We start from the raw sequence: 18,895 nt of genomic DNA on the forward strand, positions 1-18,895 counted from the left end.
TGATTCATTACTTGAAAGCACTAGTTCTGTTTCTTGGTGATTTCCCCATTTAATGGCTGCATCTGTCTTTAAAACATGGGCAGCAACCATGTTCCTGTGAATTTGTCTGCTTAAAGTTCTTTCAAGGTATTATTAAAAGTTGATCCATTTCTTTTGCATTTAGTTTTAAGAAATTTTATTCCTTAAAAGTCCATTTAATTTAAATTAGAATGCAGTGTACTTTTTTAAGGAAAACACACAAAATTTTCATGTCTCTGGCTTTTATATCGAGTGCATTAGAACAGAACAGTCTTCAGAAGTGACATTTGGGGAAGGGAAGTGGGAGCAGAGGCTGGTTGTGGGTTGGGAAGCAGAGGAGGCAGGGGCTGCATGTCTGTGTTGAACACTGGTGTAGCTCCTGGGAGAGCTGGAAGGGCAGGAGAGATCTTAAACCAGTAGTCTGGGAACATGCTGTGATTTTTAGGAACCAGTTCTGCTAGATGGAGCTACCTCTAACATGCCTGGTCTTTGGAGATCACAGCCTTGATATATAAAAAAGCACTATAGGGAGAATTACAGTTAGAATGCGAAACACAGAGTTCGTAGAAGCATTTAAGATACTTTCTGTGCCCACATACAATTTTTCTGATTTTTTAAAAGAACTTTTGTCCTTCAAGAGCAAGTACTAGTATTGTATTCAAGCTGTGTCTATTGTACTGAGGTTTAATTCACTATGAATTAAATCATTATGAAAGTTTGTGGTAGGCAGAAAGGTGAAATGTGAAATGTGCTTATTGGAGTGGGGGATTTTGCATTATCTGCATCCTAAAGCAAGAAAAAGTAATTTAAAACTACCACATAAAAATATCAATGTATGCCTTTTTCATAAGGAAGGCATATCCAACATAAAGAGCGCTGGTACAACTTTCATCTTTGATTAAAAGACCTCAGTGTCTGTCAGCACCAGCAGAGAGGCAGGTGAAGGGGCTCTTTTGACAAAGATTCTTATTACTTAAATATTGAATTTCTTGGAGTTTACAAGCATGGATCAGAGTTGCTACGAAGAAATGCCTCTAGCACTGTAGTTCTGCTAGGACAAATCCTTTTAAAGGATAATGTAATATGGAACAGAAGTGTTTTTATGGGCAACACCTATATTATGAATACAGAAAGCTATCAAACAACTTGACTTCTGTAGCCATATTGGACCTTGATTTGTGGAGAAAGAGAGGATAAAATTAAGTAGGAAATTGTAGGCATAATTTTGCTTTTATATTTGTCTTCTTTCACTTACTGCTGTCTCTGCATTTCATAGAGCTGGTTTTTTTATGGGTGACACAAATCTTTTCTTAGATCAGAAGACTTAATGAAATTATATCTGTATCCTGACATTGAGTTGCAAGCAGGTTAACTTGGGTTTTAGTGATTAGTAACACTGCAGTGTCACGCACAGTACATTTTTAAGGTTTATCCATGTTAATATTCATATTTGAAGCATGCTTTCAAGTAGACTTAGATTTCTAACCCAGTGAGATTTTTAATATCCTGTGCTTCTTTGAAATACATTTTATAGTCTTAAGTTATTTTCTGTGATTGGAGGGAGTAGTGCTTTGAATAACTTATATTTTTGATCAAAGGCTGGATAAGATATATTGTCAGGTGTTGTTCTATTTTAACAATTTGTTTCATTATTAACTTTTGAAATTCTTATTTATTTTATTAAAATAAAGTTTAATTTTAAACAGAAAACCATTTAAGTGTTGTCCTGTCTGTAATAGTTGTTCACACTTGTGGAACTCTACAATGATGCAGTGTATGATGGGGCAGAGCAAAAGACAAAATCAGAACTTGAAGTTCCATCAGCTTTTTTCTCACCAGTGTGTTACACTGAAGAGAATGTTCCACCATTACTCTGATATTTTCTTGAATGTTCTAACTTTGTAATTCAGTAAAATACCCATTACAGAGCAGTTTGTATGTTTAGAAGTCTATGATACTTTCATTCTCAAGGCTGGATAAACAGGCTGGAAGTTATCCAGAGTCCTGAACAAGCCCTCCAGTGTGTGATGGCTCATTTGTTGCTCGTGTATATTTTTTTGCCCCACCAGCTCTGTGCAGTTTGCAGGTAGATGTTAGGAAATAGTGGAAAGGAAGCTTTGCTGTGCCTGAAGTCTCTGGGTGCTGCATTTCAGTGCACAATACGCTGCACTTACACCTTTGAAGGTTATGTGACATTTGTATTTGTATGTTTTGTAGCTGTACTGCAGAGTGATGACTGCAAGTGTTGTGGAAGAGATTAATTACATCATCAAGTAGCATAGTGTCACAAGATCCCTAAAAATTTACCATCCCGTTCCTCTGTCCTGCTCCTGTGGGGAAAGATACAGCAGTATGAATGTGTGAGAACTGGAGCTCTGAGGGTGGGGACATAAACCTTGGAGCAAGATGTTCTTTAGGCTTATGCTTAGTTTTCTTTTGTTCTTTTACTTGGTATCTATTAACAGGAAAAACAACAATGAAGCATCCTGTGAATTCAGGGCCTTCATTTGCCCTCTTTACATCTCAGGTGGATGGAAGCCAAGTCTTTCCACGCTTGACTCCCATCTCCATACCTAGCAACTTTAAGATGGATACTAATCTGCCTTGAAATGCTGAGGATAAATTGCAGTACTGCTGTAAAGGATACGGTTGGGTATCCTAGGTGGAGGCAATTAAAAACTGGTTCCTGAAGTAATCCCAAGCATCCTCAAATTTTTTTCTATTCTCTTCCCTGGATGCTCAAACTTCTGTCCAAGAAGAGTCCTGCTTACAGTCTTAGAAAATAAAAATTCAAGTGGTTTTTTTACCCTGTTCTTTGTGCAGTTCAGGTGTTACCTGTAAGATGAAAGCAGGCCACTATGGTGTTTCACATAATAAAAATAATAAAATTTTATTCTGTTCTTGCTTTGAATAAAAATCTTTGCCTACAGAAACTGAACAAAAGACAAAGATGCTGTTTTTTTGAGAATACAGTTATCTGGTTTGGATTTTATATGGTATGTGCTTTTCATAAATCTTGTAATGCAATCCATCTTAATAAATGAAGAGGGAAAATGTATTTCATGTCACTTTTAGTATAAAAGGTTGGTATACCTGTAGTCATGCTTCAGTGTTAGTTTACAGAGACTTACACTGTTTTAAGAGATGCCAGACATACACAAAAATGTTCTTTCTGTTCTGAGCTAGAAGCCATGCTTAAGGGTTCCTTGGATTTCTCCTCTAATGAACTGAAAAAACATTGCCTTCAGAGATCAGGCTTGGAAAATGGATGAGTGACTTAAGACACTGATCATAAAGTACCATAAAGACTTTTAACATGTGGAATGTCCCTGAAGAGGGGATTTATAACATCAATTGGGAAAGATACTGTAGTCGTTCAGCAAAATTAGAGAGACAGATAATATTTGTGCATATGCAGTGGCTTTTCCTTTAAATATGAAGCAGAATTACCTGTTCTCTGAGCAGGTAAGGATCTCTTAAATGCGAATACAGAATGTTGTGTAATGTCTCTAGCACAGTATTAAAATTACCTTTCAGTTTATGCTGGGAAGAAATATGTAGAAAGAGAGGGGGTGGATGGAGGAGCTGTTCCAATTGTGCAGGATTCCTCTTCGTAAAATCAGAAATACTTACAACCCACTATTATTCTAGCATTGGAACTTGTTTCATGTGAACAGTCTGTATAGATCAGGACTATTTAACTTGGGCATTACTGAAATACTCTTTGAAAACCATATATTAATATAATATATTCATAAAGATTAAATATGTTTAATCACAAACATGTGATTTCAGTGTTTAGTTAATTACATCATCAAGTAGTATAGTGTCACCAGATGCCTAAAACAGTTTAGTTAGTGTTTAGTTAAATAGTGTATTTCTTGGAATATTCTCTTAGCTGTATCCAGAAGAAGCACAGTTGCATTACTTCGCTGTGTTGGACAGTGCACTAGGTGTCCTGTATTAACCAGATGAGGAAATCTGCAAGTCTGCTATTTTCAGTACAGTAGGATCAAATTTTACAAATATGTAATCGGCAGTTGTCTGAATGACATAGTAGATATTACAGTAGAGTTTTGCAGTGGGCTGTATCTGCACAAGGTTTTAAACAAGTTTTTCTGGACATGTTTCAAGCAAGGTACAACAGAACATTAATATTCTCATCATTCTACAGCTCATGTTTGCTAGGTTTGACAGGAAGCCCAAGAATCTGTTCCAAGAGACTGTGCATTTCCTGGTCAGGCTTCTTTTCCTTAGAAAAACTGAAATTTTTATTCTGACCTCCATTTTTTTACTAATAACTGAATTTGTAAAAGTTCCTGCTGGTCCTGACTTGGCTGCTGGTTTATCTTGCCAACACAGAACCTCACACAGAGCCTTTCTGTAATCTGCATCAGTTTGTTCACAGCTTTCTATCTGTATTTGGTTCATACCTTGAGGATTTAGAGCCAAGGTGGTAGACAGAAAGAGATTTCCTGTAGCTAAAATTGTGTATGATAAAGCTGAAGGAGATGGGTAAAGGTGTTCTCATCTCATATAGTAATCACATAGCATATTTCAAATGAGACAGATAATGGTCATCATTTTTGTTCTGGATGTTCTTCACTTAGAAGAAAACAGATGGATATTTTCTTGTGAATGCCTACATTCACAAAAGCACTTTAATAATATGAACAAGATCAAATTATGTTTAACTCTGCTACTGTTGAGAAACTGGGGGCTACTTGGAACATGATTGTAGCCCTGTTTCTATTCTGTGAAAGCTTGTTTGGATGGATGTTCATGTCATTTACTGAAATTTAATTTGCAAACAAGATTGAGTTTAGCTGTGTTTTGAAGTACTAATGCATACAGAGATCAAAAAACCCAGAGATTTTGGAGTTATTATATGCTCTTCCATGAGACTGTGAATCTATAAAAAATTACTTCAGAAAATTAAAAAATTGCATATTAAGTATGTTCAATCATGCATAAAATTATTCTTGTTGTGGTTATCAAGCCCTCAGCATTTTGGTTTTCTAAACACACGAATGAGAGAAGCTTTCTTCAGAAAATTCTAACCAGCTACACCACTGCTTTTCTGCCCTGCCTCGAAAAGAGAAAAGATCTTTCTGTTTATATTGATTATGGTTGGGACATCTGCTGTTAAGGTACAAAATGTGTCAGCTAGGTATTTCTAAAATAAAATTATTAACTCAATTAACTCAAATTTCTACCATAATCTTGGGAGAGGAGATTGCCTTGCATACTTCAATTATTAATATAATTATTGTTGTCATGTTTTGCCTGTAAAACTCTTGAACAGTTGTCAAAAAGATGCAAAGTTGGGTTTTTTTGTTTATTTTTGTGTCCAGGTCAAAAGCTAGACAGCATGCTTCATGGTACAGGAATGAAGACAAATTCTGACCAAAAGAAACAAGCAAATGGAGTAACACTTGCTCCAGAGGACACCTTACCTTTTCTTAAATGCTACTGCTCAGGACATTGTCCAGATGATGCTATTAACAACACATGCATGTAAGTGTTGCATTCAGGATAGAGAGGCTCTTTGAAGAATATCATTTTGGGTTTTGAGAGACCAAACTACCTCTAGAGGCTGACCAATGTTCTCTCAGGTGATCTGACCATAATTGATAACTTTCTGTGAGTGCTATAAAACCCATGGTCATCTCTGTTTTCACCACACCTCTAGAACAATTTACAACTGATCATTTTAAGCCCAGCAACTGCTTTGAAGGACAGAGGTTTTAAGTAACCCTGTGGTATTTTATAGCTGAGTGAGTATTAAGTGACCCAAATCTAAGCCTTCTGACATGACCACCTGTTTGCTTATTTCTTCACCTAGTAGTCAAAAAGGTAGTGTAATGTAAACAACATGGCCATTTACCGGGAATTCTTCTTGTTACATGTTCAGTAGTTACTGATTATGAAGGAAAGGCAGGGAAAAATAATGAAAAGCCTGTGGACATGTAGAGACAGGAGGGAAGTTGTATCTTTGTTAGGTATAAGAAGCCTAACAGACTTGTGCACAAGTTATGTGCTTGCTTAAGGTAGTTTTTTTTTTCTTCATGTCCTGAAACATCCTTATTTTTCTTTTTTTTTCCTCCCCGTTTGCAATTCCACGTTCAAGGCCCTTCTGTTTTCTTCCTTAAGAATTAATATACACAGTTGAAAACATTACTTGTTCCTGTACTTCGAGTCTTCACTTTAACATAGGTTTCAGTCTCTCTAAGGTGTCACTTGGCAGGTTTTGTGGAACCCAAAGAGGTAGAATAAACACTCCTGTCTTTTTAAATGTAAACACAGGCAGTAACTTACAAACAGTTTTGAATTGAGAAAATGTTCCAGTATTTTGTCTTTCAAGCCTCTTAGTATTTATTTATTGGTTTTTATTGCCCTCTAGTGTGTGCAGTCTGCATAGACCTTATTAATTGTTGTCTGACCTAGCAACTGGTAGGTCATTATGCTGATAATGAAGCTATTAATGAAAAACACACAGGGTTTTATGTGCAGGGTTCCTTATTGGCATTATGGTTTCCACATCTGCGTTTCTTGCAATTAATGTAAATAGATTTTTGGCAAACAAAATTATTTCTAAATTTGTTTTCCTTAGATCTATGTTGAGGGAATGAATGAGTATTTGTGAGAAAGCATCCCTATAGTGTTCTAATTGGGGGTCTTTTATTCTCAAACTGGATGGTGACCACTGTATTAAAAAAGTTTTCATTCTAGAATTCTTAATGAGTTCATGGTCAACTAATGCTGACTATTAAATGACAAACATGCTGGTAAAGCACACATGATATGTTTATTGCAGAACTAATGGGCATTGCTTTGCTATCATCGAGGAGGATGAACATGGAGAACCCACACTTGCTTCTGGCTGCATGAAGTATGAAGGTTCAGACTTCCAGTGCAAGGTGAAAAAATGAGATTTATACCAGTGCCTTGCTTTATTTCATTTTTATGCCCTCCCTTTTTTATACGGCATTCTGAAGCTGTTTCTAAAGCAAATACTGCTGCCATGATGAGTATAAAAGGAAAACTTCTAAAGGGATTGGGTTTTTTGTCTTAAGTTCAGTATTTATTTAACATATGGTTAACAGGTTTTAACTAAGCTCAAGACGTTTCCCATGTATAAAATAGCAACTTAAGCAGAAATTGTCTATTTCTGTGCAACAAGTGAAAAACAGTCCATGAAATATAAAAAAATGCAAGATCAAATGTAGGCACTCAGAGATTAGATGATGTCTGCCACTGCAGAATGATCTCATACATTAAATGGTGTGGTTGAGGTGCCTTGTAAATAAAATAGCTTACATTTTCGTCTGTGCTATGTTGTAACTGTAGCATCTCCTGTCCCTGTCTTAGCTTCAAAATCTAAATGTTCACTGAATTCTCCTTTAACAGGACTCACCTAAAGCGCAGTTACGTCGAACAATTGAATGCTGTCGTACTGATTTCTGCAATCAGGATTTGCAGCCGACATTACCGCCTCTTGATAGTACAGGTAAACACCTCCTGTATGTTCACTCCGCTAAGAAATGCTGTGTAGGTTCTGTTCTTCCTGATCAACAGTAGAAATAGGAGAAAATGTAATTACAGTATTGCACAGATCTGGTTTTTTTCCTTACTAAGTAATTTTTATATGAAGATCTGTACTACACTTCCTTTTCTATTTTCAGTTTTGATTTTTTGCCACTTTCAAGTTAATCTTTATCACTTACTCATATTTTTATTCTTGTTTTTAGTGTGCTCATGCCTTGATCTGAATGTGATATTTTGATCTGTTTTTATTCTGTTTCCACAGTCTGATATCTTTTTTCTTAATTTCTGCTGTGCTTTTACCATTATGAATGCCATCATAAAAGAAGTATTTGGACCTTGTTAACCCCTTTTTGTTGCAAATTCATTCTCTTCTTTCTGTTGTCCCCAGCAAAAATAGTTTGTTCGCATGTGCTTATTCATTCATTGTGAGGCAAGTCATACTGGTTTAACTGTTGCTTTATATCTTCTCAGGATCTTACTGCTCCCAATCCTTAATTTCTATTTCTAACTAGGAAGAGTCAAACAAAACCAACAACTCCAAAATATCAAGCTAAATCTTTCAATCTTTCTTTTTTTTTTTTTTTTTTTTTTTGGTCATCGAAATAAATTTATTTTTGGTTTTTGTGGTATAAATACTTACTCTGATACACAGTATATGAAACCATACCTAAATAAACTGTTTACAATATATGTTTAATTAATAGACTTTGGAAACTCTTTTTTTTTTTCTTCCTATTTTTTCCTTTTTTTTTTTTGTCAAATAGATGGACTTTTTGATGGCAGCATTCGTTGGATGGCAGTGTTGATTTCTATGGCAGTCTGCATAATTGTCATGGTCATCTTACTTAGCTGCTTTTGTTACAAGTAAGAAAGCACTTTCTTTATTGGCAACATTTTTAATTTTGCAAATTAGTGTAAACATAACAGTTATTTTCCAAATGTACTCAGTTAATCATATGTAGATTTGAAACAGTTGTAACTTAATTTCACATTTCTGTGGATAGCAGTCTCCATCACTACGTAAAATGAAATGTTCATGGCAGAGAATTCAAGTGAATTTGATCCTTTCCTCTGGCTACAAAATATATACAGTTTTGTAAGCTACACATAACTTCAATGCTATAGCAGCTGGTAAGCAGGAATATCTTCATGCTTTTTATTCTCTTGGGTCTCAGTCACTTTCAGTAGTTAAATTTCATCTGCTTCATTTTGTTTCAAAACTAAGTAATTGTCCAGCTGAGTTATGGCAGTTTGTTCAGGTGCTTCTGTCAGCCCCAGCCCTGTGCTGGAGATGATCACTGTTCCAGCAGTTTCCAAGGTTTGTGTCAGCCTCAGCTGCTGTGCTTCAAGGTTCTGTCTGTTTAACACAATATCAGCAATATTGTGCTGGTAACTCTGGCTGAGAGCTGAGTATCAAAAATGCTGGGTTTCCACCTGACTGATAATCAGCTGACACACCTGGACATGCATTACAACAGCTTCTTAACATTAAAAAGTTATGTAAGTTACATTTCAGGAAAAGAAAAAACACAGTAAAATCTGCTTCTCTGTTTTTTCTTTTGAGAAAATGTCTATCTTTAAATAGCTCTTTCAGTAGATCAGCTTGTTACATATTTTAAGTATTTTGGAGTTCAGCTTAGCTTCTGTTACTTTTGCAGGCATTACTGTAAGTCGATGGCAAAGAGGCACTGTTATAATCGTGACCTGGAACAAGATGAAGCATTTATTCCAGCTGGGGAGTCATTAAAAGACCTTATTGACCAGTCACAGAGTTCTGGGAGTGGATCAGGACTACCACTGTTGGTAAGTCCTAAACTTAAGATTTCTCTTCACTGAATTGCTCTCCATCACATACAAAGTTTGGTTTGGATCTAATGCCTATAAGAAAGCAGTTTGTTCATACAAAATGCTTATTATTTTATATGCCATTATGATGAAAGGTGAATTACAAACTTCACATAATGAATTAAAACAAAGTATGAAGATATATTACAAAATCTATTGTTACAAAAATGTTATAAGCAGAAAACTTAGAGTCTGCATCCATTAAGATAAAAATACAAGAAATGGCTAATGTAGGTATCAAGCTGAGTGAACTCAGGCATTTATCCACTGACCATTAAAATAGAAAAGCCGGAGAGGGGCTTCTTACAAGGGCATGTAGAGATAGGACAAAGGGAAACAGCTTTAAACTGAGAGTAGGTTTAGATGGGATATTAGGAAGAAATTCTTCACTGAGGACGTTGAGGCACTGGAACAGGTTGCCCACAGAAGCTGTGGATGCTCCATCCATGGCAGTGTTCAAGTCCAGTCTCGATGGGGTTTTTGAGAAGCCTCATCTAGTGGAAGGTGTTCTCACCCATGACAGAGGGGTTGGAAGTAGATGATCTTCAGTGTTCTTTCCAACTCAAACCATTTTGTGATAATTATTCATAATTTTGTTCATTCACCATGTTATATAATACTTGCATAAAAATTAGCCAGTGAGACAGACGGCTATTTATAAATCAGAAATTAAATGCAAGAGAACATACTCTTCAATTAGAAGTTGAGTTGACTTAACATCTTTTCAGGTTTTTTTGCACCTTGGACGCAGCAATAATGAGTCCAAAATTGGAATGTAAAAACTTTTGTGGAACAAATTTTACAATGGGATCAAACTTTAAAGTAATCCAAGCTTGACAAGAAGCCTGGTTAACTGCTTTGTTTCCCTCCTTCATCTTATGCCCTCTTCTTTCTTATGTTTTCTTTTAATTTTTTTTTTGTCTTCCTTAGGTTCAGCGCACTATTGCCAAACAAATTCAGATGGTGAGGCAGGTTGGAAAAGGGCGATATGGTGAAGTGTGGATGGGCAAATGGAGGGGTGAAAAAGTGGCAGTGAAAGTGTTTTTTACCACAGAAGAAGCCAGCTGGTTCCGAGAAACAGAGATTTACCAAACTGTTCTCATGCGACATGAAAACATCCTCGGTAAGGCAGCAGAACAGTGCTCAGCTGCTGGAGGGTGGCATGAGGGAGGAGGAGAAGGATCTGGAGCTCTTAGTGGGTGGCTCAAGGGGTTCTAAGGCAGCTTCTCTGGAATAACCAGATGGACTTCTCTTAATGTTTGCTATTAAAATGCTATTGAAAGGGTAGAATCTTGCTGCTCCTGCTTGGAGACGTGTCTGCAATCTCTTTGCTGGAAGGCTGGACTGGTAACCTCACATACAGTTAGAATCAGAGCTTCTACATAGTTAGTTTTCATAAGGGGAACACATATCTTCTGCTACTGTACGAGAAAAAACAGCTTTAGGAATTATCACTAAATCTACTACACAAAAATTTTATGTACAACTAAATACATGACTTGGTTTATACATTTCATAGGTTTCATAGCAGCAGATATTAAAGGCACTGGCTCCTGGACACAGCTTTACTTGATCACAGATTATCATGAAAATGGATCACTGTATGATTTTCTGAAGTGCACTACGCTGGACAACAGGGCTCTGCTCAAACTGGCCTATTCTGCTGCATGTGGCCTGTGCCACCTGCACACGGAAATCTATGGGACACAAGGCAAGCCTGCGATTGCACACAGGGACCTGAAGAGTAAAAACATCTTGATAAAGAAAAATGGAACCTGCTGCATTGCAGACTTGGGTCTTGCAGTCAAGTTTAACAGGTAGAAAATCCTCTGTCATGAGAAAACTTGAATGTAATTTGTTTATTTAATGCACCAGATACCCAGTTTAAAAAGGCAGATGGAATCATTTGGTTGTTTCGGGGTTTCTTTTTTTTTTAGTTTTGAAAGGAAAATGTTGTTCTTGAATGCTGATAGACATCATGATGAAAACAGGTTGTTAAGAAACAGTGAAAATACTCTTCTTATGGAAAATAAAAATTTTGTAGAGGAAATGGAGACTGATTTTTATATTCAAAGCTAGCCTTTTGTAGTAATTGCAGTCACGTAAATTTTTTCATAGAAAATTTGAACAGCAAATAGGCAGTTGAAACTTAATGGAAAATGTGATACTTTAATAGTATTATTAAATACTTTTGTTAGTTTAAGTTCTGTGGAGACAGAGAATTGTCTTTTTAGTGGTTGTGCCATATTCATACCGTGTAACAGTCCACAATTCAGTAACTTGCTAATGTTTTCACATAGTGACACAAATGAAGTTGACGTTCCCTTGAACACTAGAGTGGGAACAAAACGTTACATGGCTCCAGAAGTCCTGGATGAAAGCCTGAATAAAAACCATTTCCAGCCATACATCATGGCTGACATCTACAGTTTTGGGCTGATCATCTGGGAGATGGCTCGGCGCTGTGTCACAGGAGGTAAACTTTTAAATATTCTCTATAAAATCTACCAGGTCCTTCTCTCATTCTAGCATTGTTTCACTAGGAAATAATAAAATTAACTTGCTGTGTCATCAGACTTGTATTCTTTAAAAGTAGTAGTAATAGTCTGACACGTATTTTTGTGACTCATCCTTTCATTTCTTTTACTCTTCTTCTGTATCCTTATGCATCTTCACCTGTATTCTTCTTCCATCTTATGTTTATCTATGCTTATTTGTAGCAAATAGTAGATCAGAAAGAGCCAAATTCAGCATTTGGTAACAAAATCAAAGGCACTACAAGGAATTAACATAGCTACTAAAGTTAATAATCATAATATTTTGCTTTTATGGTAAATTATTGTAGTGAAATTTTCAGATTTTTACCACAGAAAAAGCATCTGGTGAGTTTAACTTGGCACAAAGTTAATTTTTTGTTCCTAGCTAAGGAAATCCAGGAGTACATATATAGATTTATTTATTTTAATTGTTCCTAATCTTTCACAATTATCTCCAGGTATTGTTGAAGAGTATCAGTTGCCATATTATGACATGGTGCCAAATGATCCATCCTATGAGGACATGAGAGAAGTGGTGTGTGTCAAACGCCTGCGCCCAGTGGTATCAAACAGATGGAACAGTGATGAAGTGAGTTGTGCTGAGAGGAAAAGCTACTTCAGTTTGTTCATTAATATGTAAAGTAGGGACTGCATTCACACATTCTGATAGTTTGAAAACCTGATAGCAATAATAGGAGAGAGAGACATGTGTAAGATCAATTCAAAATACTAGATTTTTTATGTATCTTTTCAGTGATCTGAGGGGAAGATGCCCTTAAGCAGCATGCAAGTGTATGAATACTACTCTACTTGAGATCACGTATTTTAGATAGTGGAATATATTCAGAGTTTTAATTGGAGCTAGAACTCAAATTAATTTTTAATTCATTTTATTAGTCTTAATGGATATAGCTTATTGGTTTGTGGCATAAAATATTTCATGAAAGATGAAGCAGTTCCTTTGTGGATTTCTTCTTTCCTTTTTTCCTGTTACATCCCAGGACAATCTGTGATGTAACTAAAATACTCTCATTTATATGTGTTTTTAAAGGGCCGCAGGTTGAACACAGTAAATAAGATGTAACTATTTCACACAGCAAGTTAAACATGCCATATCCATTCTTCCCCAAGTCCTTGACTTCTATGAATTCCCAGTTTTCTCTTTTTTTTGCTGAAAGAACTGTTGTCACATCTTCATTTTCCCTGGAAGAATTCTCTGTGGTTTTCCATCCATATATGTGGAGATTTTTCTGTTTATTGCTGCTATATTTGTACCACTGTTCTTGAGTTGTACAGAGAGGTTCTGGTAATGCATCATTGAGAGACTAAATCAACACTTGTGTTAGTTCCTGCTACTGTAGTACACTACTAGGCAATGAGGGGGTGGGATAAGAAGGATTGGCATGTGGATGTTTGGTTTGGGGCATTTTGGGGGTTTTTCCTTCAGTAAATCCCTTTATAATAGTTTTCTACCAACGATTTTGCAGAAAATTTGGAAATCGCACATTTTTGGACTTTAAAGTTCTATAATTTGAGTTTGACAGCAAACCAGAATTATAACTTTGGGTGTAGTGGTTGTTACAATAATGTGCCTTTGTTTTTCCTTCTGCAGTGTTTAAGAGCAATATTGAAGTTGATGTCTGAGTGCTGGGCTCATAATCCTGCCTCAAGGCTCACTGCCTTGAGGATCAAGAAGACACTTGCCAAGATGGTGGAATCGCAAGATGTAAAGATTTGACATAGGAAATTGACTTTGGAGAGCAAAGCTGGACTCCCTTGATCTTTTCACTCAAATGTGGGTGAGGAAGATAAAAACAGAGAAGAGGAAATAACTGAGATTCAGTATATTTTCTCAGCACACTTCCACAGGCTGCTAATGAAATCTTTCAGTACTTCATAGACGATGATACTGAGAGCCTCTATACACTACGTGCTACATATATGGACAGCCTTGAGACAATACACATTTTGTTTTGGTTTGAGCTGCATTGAGACTTCAATCATATTTAGTGAGTCTCCAGTAAAACTCTGGGTACTGAATTGAATGTTCAGATTACAGTGCTTTCTGTGAAAGCCTAACAAGCTATATGGATTCAACAGAGATGGAGAATATAAGCTTTTTTTTTTTTTTTTTTTTTCCTTCTACCTGATAAAACCTAGTCAATCCATACCAAGTTTTTGTGAAACAGCCTGTAGGTTATAAATCTGTTTGTGATACTACTCAGTTTAACAGTTCTTTTTGCCTTTATGTGTGTGCCAGGATAGTTTTGCTGTCATTTGGATTATATAAGAAACCATTTAAATGAACAAAGTTTTATGGTCAGGGCTCTGTGCATTTTGTGGCTCACAATTAGAGATTTGCTACAGAATCTTTTGCCATTACATTATCTTCAGAAATCACAGTTTGAATTTTGTTTTCTGTTTTTTATTTGATCACAAGGAGAACTGCAAAAATGTGAACCGTTAATCAAGGAATGCCCACCTAAATCTGTAAGGAGCTTGAAGCAATCTTTTCTGGAGATGTAGGCTGCCTTGGTCATCTCACTTGCAGTCTAGAGAGAGTTCCATAATTGGATCCTTGAAATTTGTCATATTTTTTCACAGTGCCACGTGCAACCAGCATTTTTGCCATAGAATACTTTACATCTTAGCAGAAAGACCAATGATGATGTGTTTTGCCTTCCTGCTGTATTGGAACTCATTGATAGGTGTCTGTCATGCTCTGAGCTTCTTCCCATGAAGGGAGGGATTTGTCAGCTGTAGCAATGTGCTCTTTCATCATTTGACCAAGCTAGGCAGAAGGTGAGTTTAGAATGGCGTGAGAACAAGTCTGGTTTTCAGACAGAAAAGAGGGAAGGCAGGAAGCTCTGGGTGCTCTGAAGATCAGAGAATGCCATAAAGGTCAAGACCAGGAGAATTGAGTACATGAACTGTTAAAGGTCAGATCCACAGCATGCAGAAGATTTGGAGCTGGGTTGCTGTGATGGAGACACAGGAGGCCACATCTGTGGGCCACTTAGTGGAAGTGAAGATTTGAGTCAAGGTAAATCAGTGGGTGTTGTACATTCTAGTTAAGTTTGGGAGGAATGGCATTGAAAATAATTCATGAACATACAGTAAGTTAGCACAATTGCGAAACTTGGTTTTATTGTGCCAATTCTTTCTCCAGGCAGCAACTGACAGAATGAGAGGACACAGTCTTAAGCTGCTCCAAGGGAAATATAGGTTGGATATTAGGAAAAAGTTTTTTACAGTAAGAGTAATAAAGTACTGGAATGGTCTGCCTGGGGAGGTGGTGGAGTCACCATCTCTGGATGTGTTTAGAAAAAGACTGGATGTAGCACTCAGTGCCATGGCTTAGTTGAGGTATTAGGGCATGGGTTGGACTCGATGATCTTGAAGGTCTGTTCCAACCTAGTCACTCTGTGTAACTGTTTGCCCTGCACAAGAAACTGAAGTTCCCCCATTTTCACCACTGACCCACACAAGCTGGATAGAAGCCAGAACCCTCCGTGAGGTACTGTAAAGTAGAATTATTAGTTTATAACTCCTTTGGCACTTCTACTTGGAAGTTAGAAAATAGTACCATAACTCAAGTTGAAGCTTCAAAGCATGAATCATCTGAAGATTGAACACACAGTATTGAAACCATTGTATCTATCTGATAATTTAAGTGCCTATAGCTTTGTACTGTAAGTCTTGTTCTAGATAACTTTAAAAAGGGAAGTTATTTATACAGTGTGTTTTGTGCTTTAGTAAAAAAAAAAAACAAAACAAATACCTAGTCCTGTGTACTTGTGTACAATTAGATATATGCGCACACACATGCCATAGTTGAGATTTGATGAAAAAAATTAAGAATAATATCGATATTGATGAAAAATATTAAAACTTCAGATTGATTTATGCCAGATTATTTGTTGTCTTAAAGTATTTACATGGAGATTGTTTTGATGTGTTTAAATTTCCCTTGAAAATACAACTGATAAAAAGCAATGTAACACAGAAGTAATGTGATCTGTGAACAATTACAACCTTCTAGCATGTTATTTTTTTATTTTAATCCTGTAGTTCCCATAATGTAAATGGTCAGGCAAAAGATTGCAGTATTTTTATTTTCTATTGTGATGTACAGACTTTATTTAACAGTTCTACATATTTTATAGAAAACTAGCTATTTCAAGGGACTTTTTTTTTTTTTTAATAAAGTCATTACTTTTGTTTAGTAATGCCTTTAAGTATTAATGTGTATTCTGGCTGAGAAGTTCATAGGTGTGTCAACTTTAACTTATTTGAGAACAGCAAGAGATATATGATATTGTGCCACAATCCTCATGATAAAGGCTTTTAAAAAAAAGTTTCTCCGTCCATTGCCAAGAAATATATGATGATTTTGCAATTGTTAATCATGTCTTCATGCATGATTTTTGCACAGGTAGTTGGAAAATTTTTGGTATAAGCCAAAAAAAGTAAGGGATAAGCTTTTCTTCTTCCTTCTCTAGAATTTTTATCAATAAGAAGGAAAAAATGTTTATGTAGGTACCCTGCTAGCTTAAACTTTAAAATCATGGAGAGCTGTCTAAATTAACCCCATCCTATGCAGAATCTTGTTTCATTTAGAATTTGCTACATCATCGTTAGCTGTAAACATGTTTTGTGAATTTTTTTTAGTTCATTTTTTCCAAGTCTTCAGGAAGCCCCTTCTGGAAGTACGAATTTCAATAATCTGTTTATTTTCACTTTTTTCTTTTCCATTGTTTATGTATTTTCAAGGCAGCAATAGGATGGTCAGACACCTTAGAACCTAAATTGATTTACACATTAACATAGAGGGAGCCAACTACTGCAAAGATGATTTTTTGAGAGGGGGAAAAAAAAAATCTTTTTTGCCTTAAACCTAATTTATCAGCACTTCTGTTACTCTGTTCATACTCAAATGTATCATGCATGTGCAGTTTTTGCTGTGCTATAAAGGAGCTTCATTGATTCTGATACTCAACAAAATGTTAAAACTAAAGAATGTCTATACTGATACTTAATCATTTGGGGGAAAAAACTGTTCTCAGAGCCAGCCCATTAATTTTTACATAACTAAGCATAATTAATGCAGACTCCAAAGCTGAGTTGTTGCTTTATACAATCCTGTAGAGTTCAGAAGCCTTTAAGGTCAGAGAGGGTAATGGGATTCTTCTGTTGGACTGTGATAAATCTCATTTTGATGGTCAAAATTTTAAGCATCTATTATAAAAAAAAAAAAAAAATCCACCAAAACTGGCAATTGTGTTTTGTTGTTTTTTTTTTTTTGATACAAAAATCAACTGTGTGGAAAATGGCCTGGGGATTATCAAGCCTGTGCCTTGGAAGTCCTTAAACACTCATATGGAGGGATTTTTTATGCTTATTTAACCTGTTTCATATGATTTTAGATAGACGTAATTGGAGTCACTTCATAATTATGGTTACAGCAACTCAAAGGAAAATTTTTGTGTTCCTGGTTAACTTGTAAATTCCATCAGAAATGTGGGTATTCCTACAGAGAAAATTAGGCTTACATTCTGAGTTTATTCAGAGTTTTACTTAATGTATTTATTCCTCAAGAAACAGTTTTCCCAATATCCATCACTTTTTCCCAATTATTTTCTTAATTAGCCTTTTTTGAGGTCTTGAATGAAATATAAAATTAATATTAAAGTTACCTCCATAGTAGTCTAGAATCAAATTTTAGATCTTGATCTAAATGACCATTTGAATGTGTTTATAAAACAAATTATTTGGATACATTTCATCTGCTCTGTCTTAACAGACTGTATTTTAATGGTCTAAAAGTGTTTGAAGAGCAGAGACATAAAGTTAAAAAACATTCTTTTGCTATTGCAGATATTTTTAAAGGGAAGTTACATGCTTGTCTTTTGTGAAATATGAGAATGATTTAGCCTTTCCTCACTCTCCTGACAGTGCCTCTGAATTAAGTCTTTATCCTGTGCCCACAATCTTTATTCCAAGTAGGGCTGATGTCTAAAAGCAGCTGGCAGTGTTGCACAGTACAGTGCTTTATGGAACCATGGTGCTCAGACGTGGCTGTACAGCAGAAGTAGAGGGCACATTACTTCTGTTTTTTGGACAAATCTAATGTAATTGTTGCTTTGTGATATTTTACTGTTTAATGCAATTATAGAAGCCCACATCATGTAGTGACATTTGTGCTCTGACATGACATGCCCAAAATGAAATGTACTATATTGTATACAAGAAGAATAAATAACGTTGTAGTTAACCTAGAGAAGATGTAAATAAAATATGAAAGAAGAGTGGAACAAGACAAATGGTCACACTCTTGTGTGTGTTATATGCCAGAAGTGTAGAATACTACTTTAAAAATGTAACACACTAATGTATTTTGTACAGCATCTGCTTTAGAAGGTGCCTTATTGAGTTTACCATGATTTGCTTGTTCTGTACACAGATTATGTCCAATGTATCATTTTTAAGTAAATAACCTTATTTTAGTACACATTAGTAATGTGTTTTGTTACTATAAGATTTTGCCTGAAAAATGTAATGACTTGGAAATAATACTGTAACTAAATAATTTCCTACTTTTTCATACCTCGTTTATCGGTTTTTTCCCCTCACAGCCTCTGAATAAGTTGTTAATTACTGCTTTTATTGTTCAATGATACTGAAAATTACTTGGTGCTCTTTATTCCTCACACAAAATTTAAATTTGGGTGCAACAGTTAGAAAACAATGTTTCCTTCTCCTGATTTTTATCCGTGTGTTACAGCAAAGCCCAAGGGCAAGTCAAAATCAAATAATACTTTCATTTGAACATATGCAAGTTCACTACATGTTGGTTTTATCCATATACATTTGCCTCAAGCCTATCAGGTAAAAAGAGAAAAAATAAAGGGATGGGGAAGTTTGTAATTGCTTTTTTTTCCCTCTGT

General features: G+C 35.8%; 1 protein-coding gene across 1 annotated transcript in view; it reads left to right on the forward strand.

The window, feature by feature from the left end:
• The window catches only part of BMPR1A (bone morphogenetic protein receptor type 1A), a 74,601-nt gene extending 56,144 nt beyond the window's left edge, over positions 1–18,457 (forward strand). Inside the window, exons 4-13 of the mRNA XM_014250478.2 lie at positions 5,373–5,535; positions 6,836–6,938; positions 7,429–7,528; positions 8,331–8,430; positions 9,225–9,369; positions 10,342–10,534; positions 10,931–11,228; positions 11,712–11,887; positions 12,407–12,537; positions 13,561–18,457. Coding sequence (XP_014105953.1) covers positions 5,373–5,535; positions 6,836–6,938; positions 7,429–7,528; positions 8,331–8,430; positions 9,225–9,369; positions 10,342–10,534; positions 10,931–11,228; positions 11,712–11,887; positions 12,407–12,537; positions 13,561–13,686 — 1,535 coding nt within the window. The 3' untranslated portion in view covers positions 13,687–18,457. The remainder of the gene's footprint in view (positions 1–5,372; positions 5,536–6,835; positions 6,939–7,428; positions 7,529–8,330; positions 8,431–9,224; positions 9,370–10,341; positions 10,535–10,930; positions 11,229–11,711; positions 11,888–12,406; positions 12,538–13,560) is intronic.
• The last annotated feature ends 438 nt before the right edge of the window (positions 18,458–18,895 follow it).

This window comes from Pseudopodoces humilis, chromosome 9 (genome assembly GCF_049639895.1).
Source record: "Pseudopodoces humilis isolate 2021_Gansu_Grassland_sample_001 chromosome 9, ASM4963989v1, whole genome shotgun sequence".
Lineage (NCBI taxonomy): Eukaryota > Metazoa > Chordata > Aves > Passeriformes > Paridae > Pseudopodoces > Pseudopodoces humilis.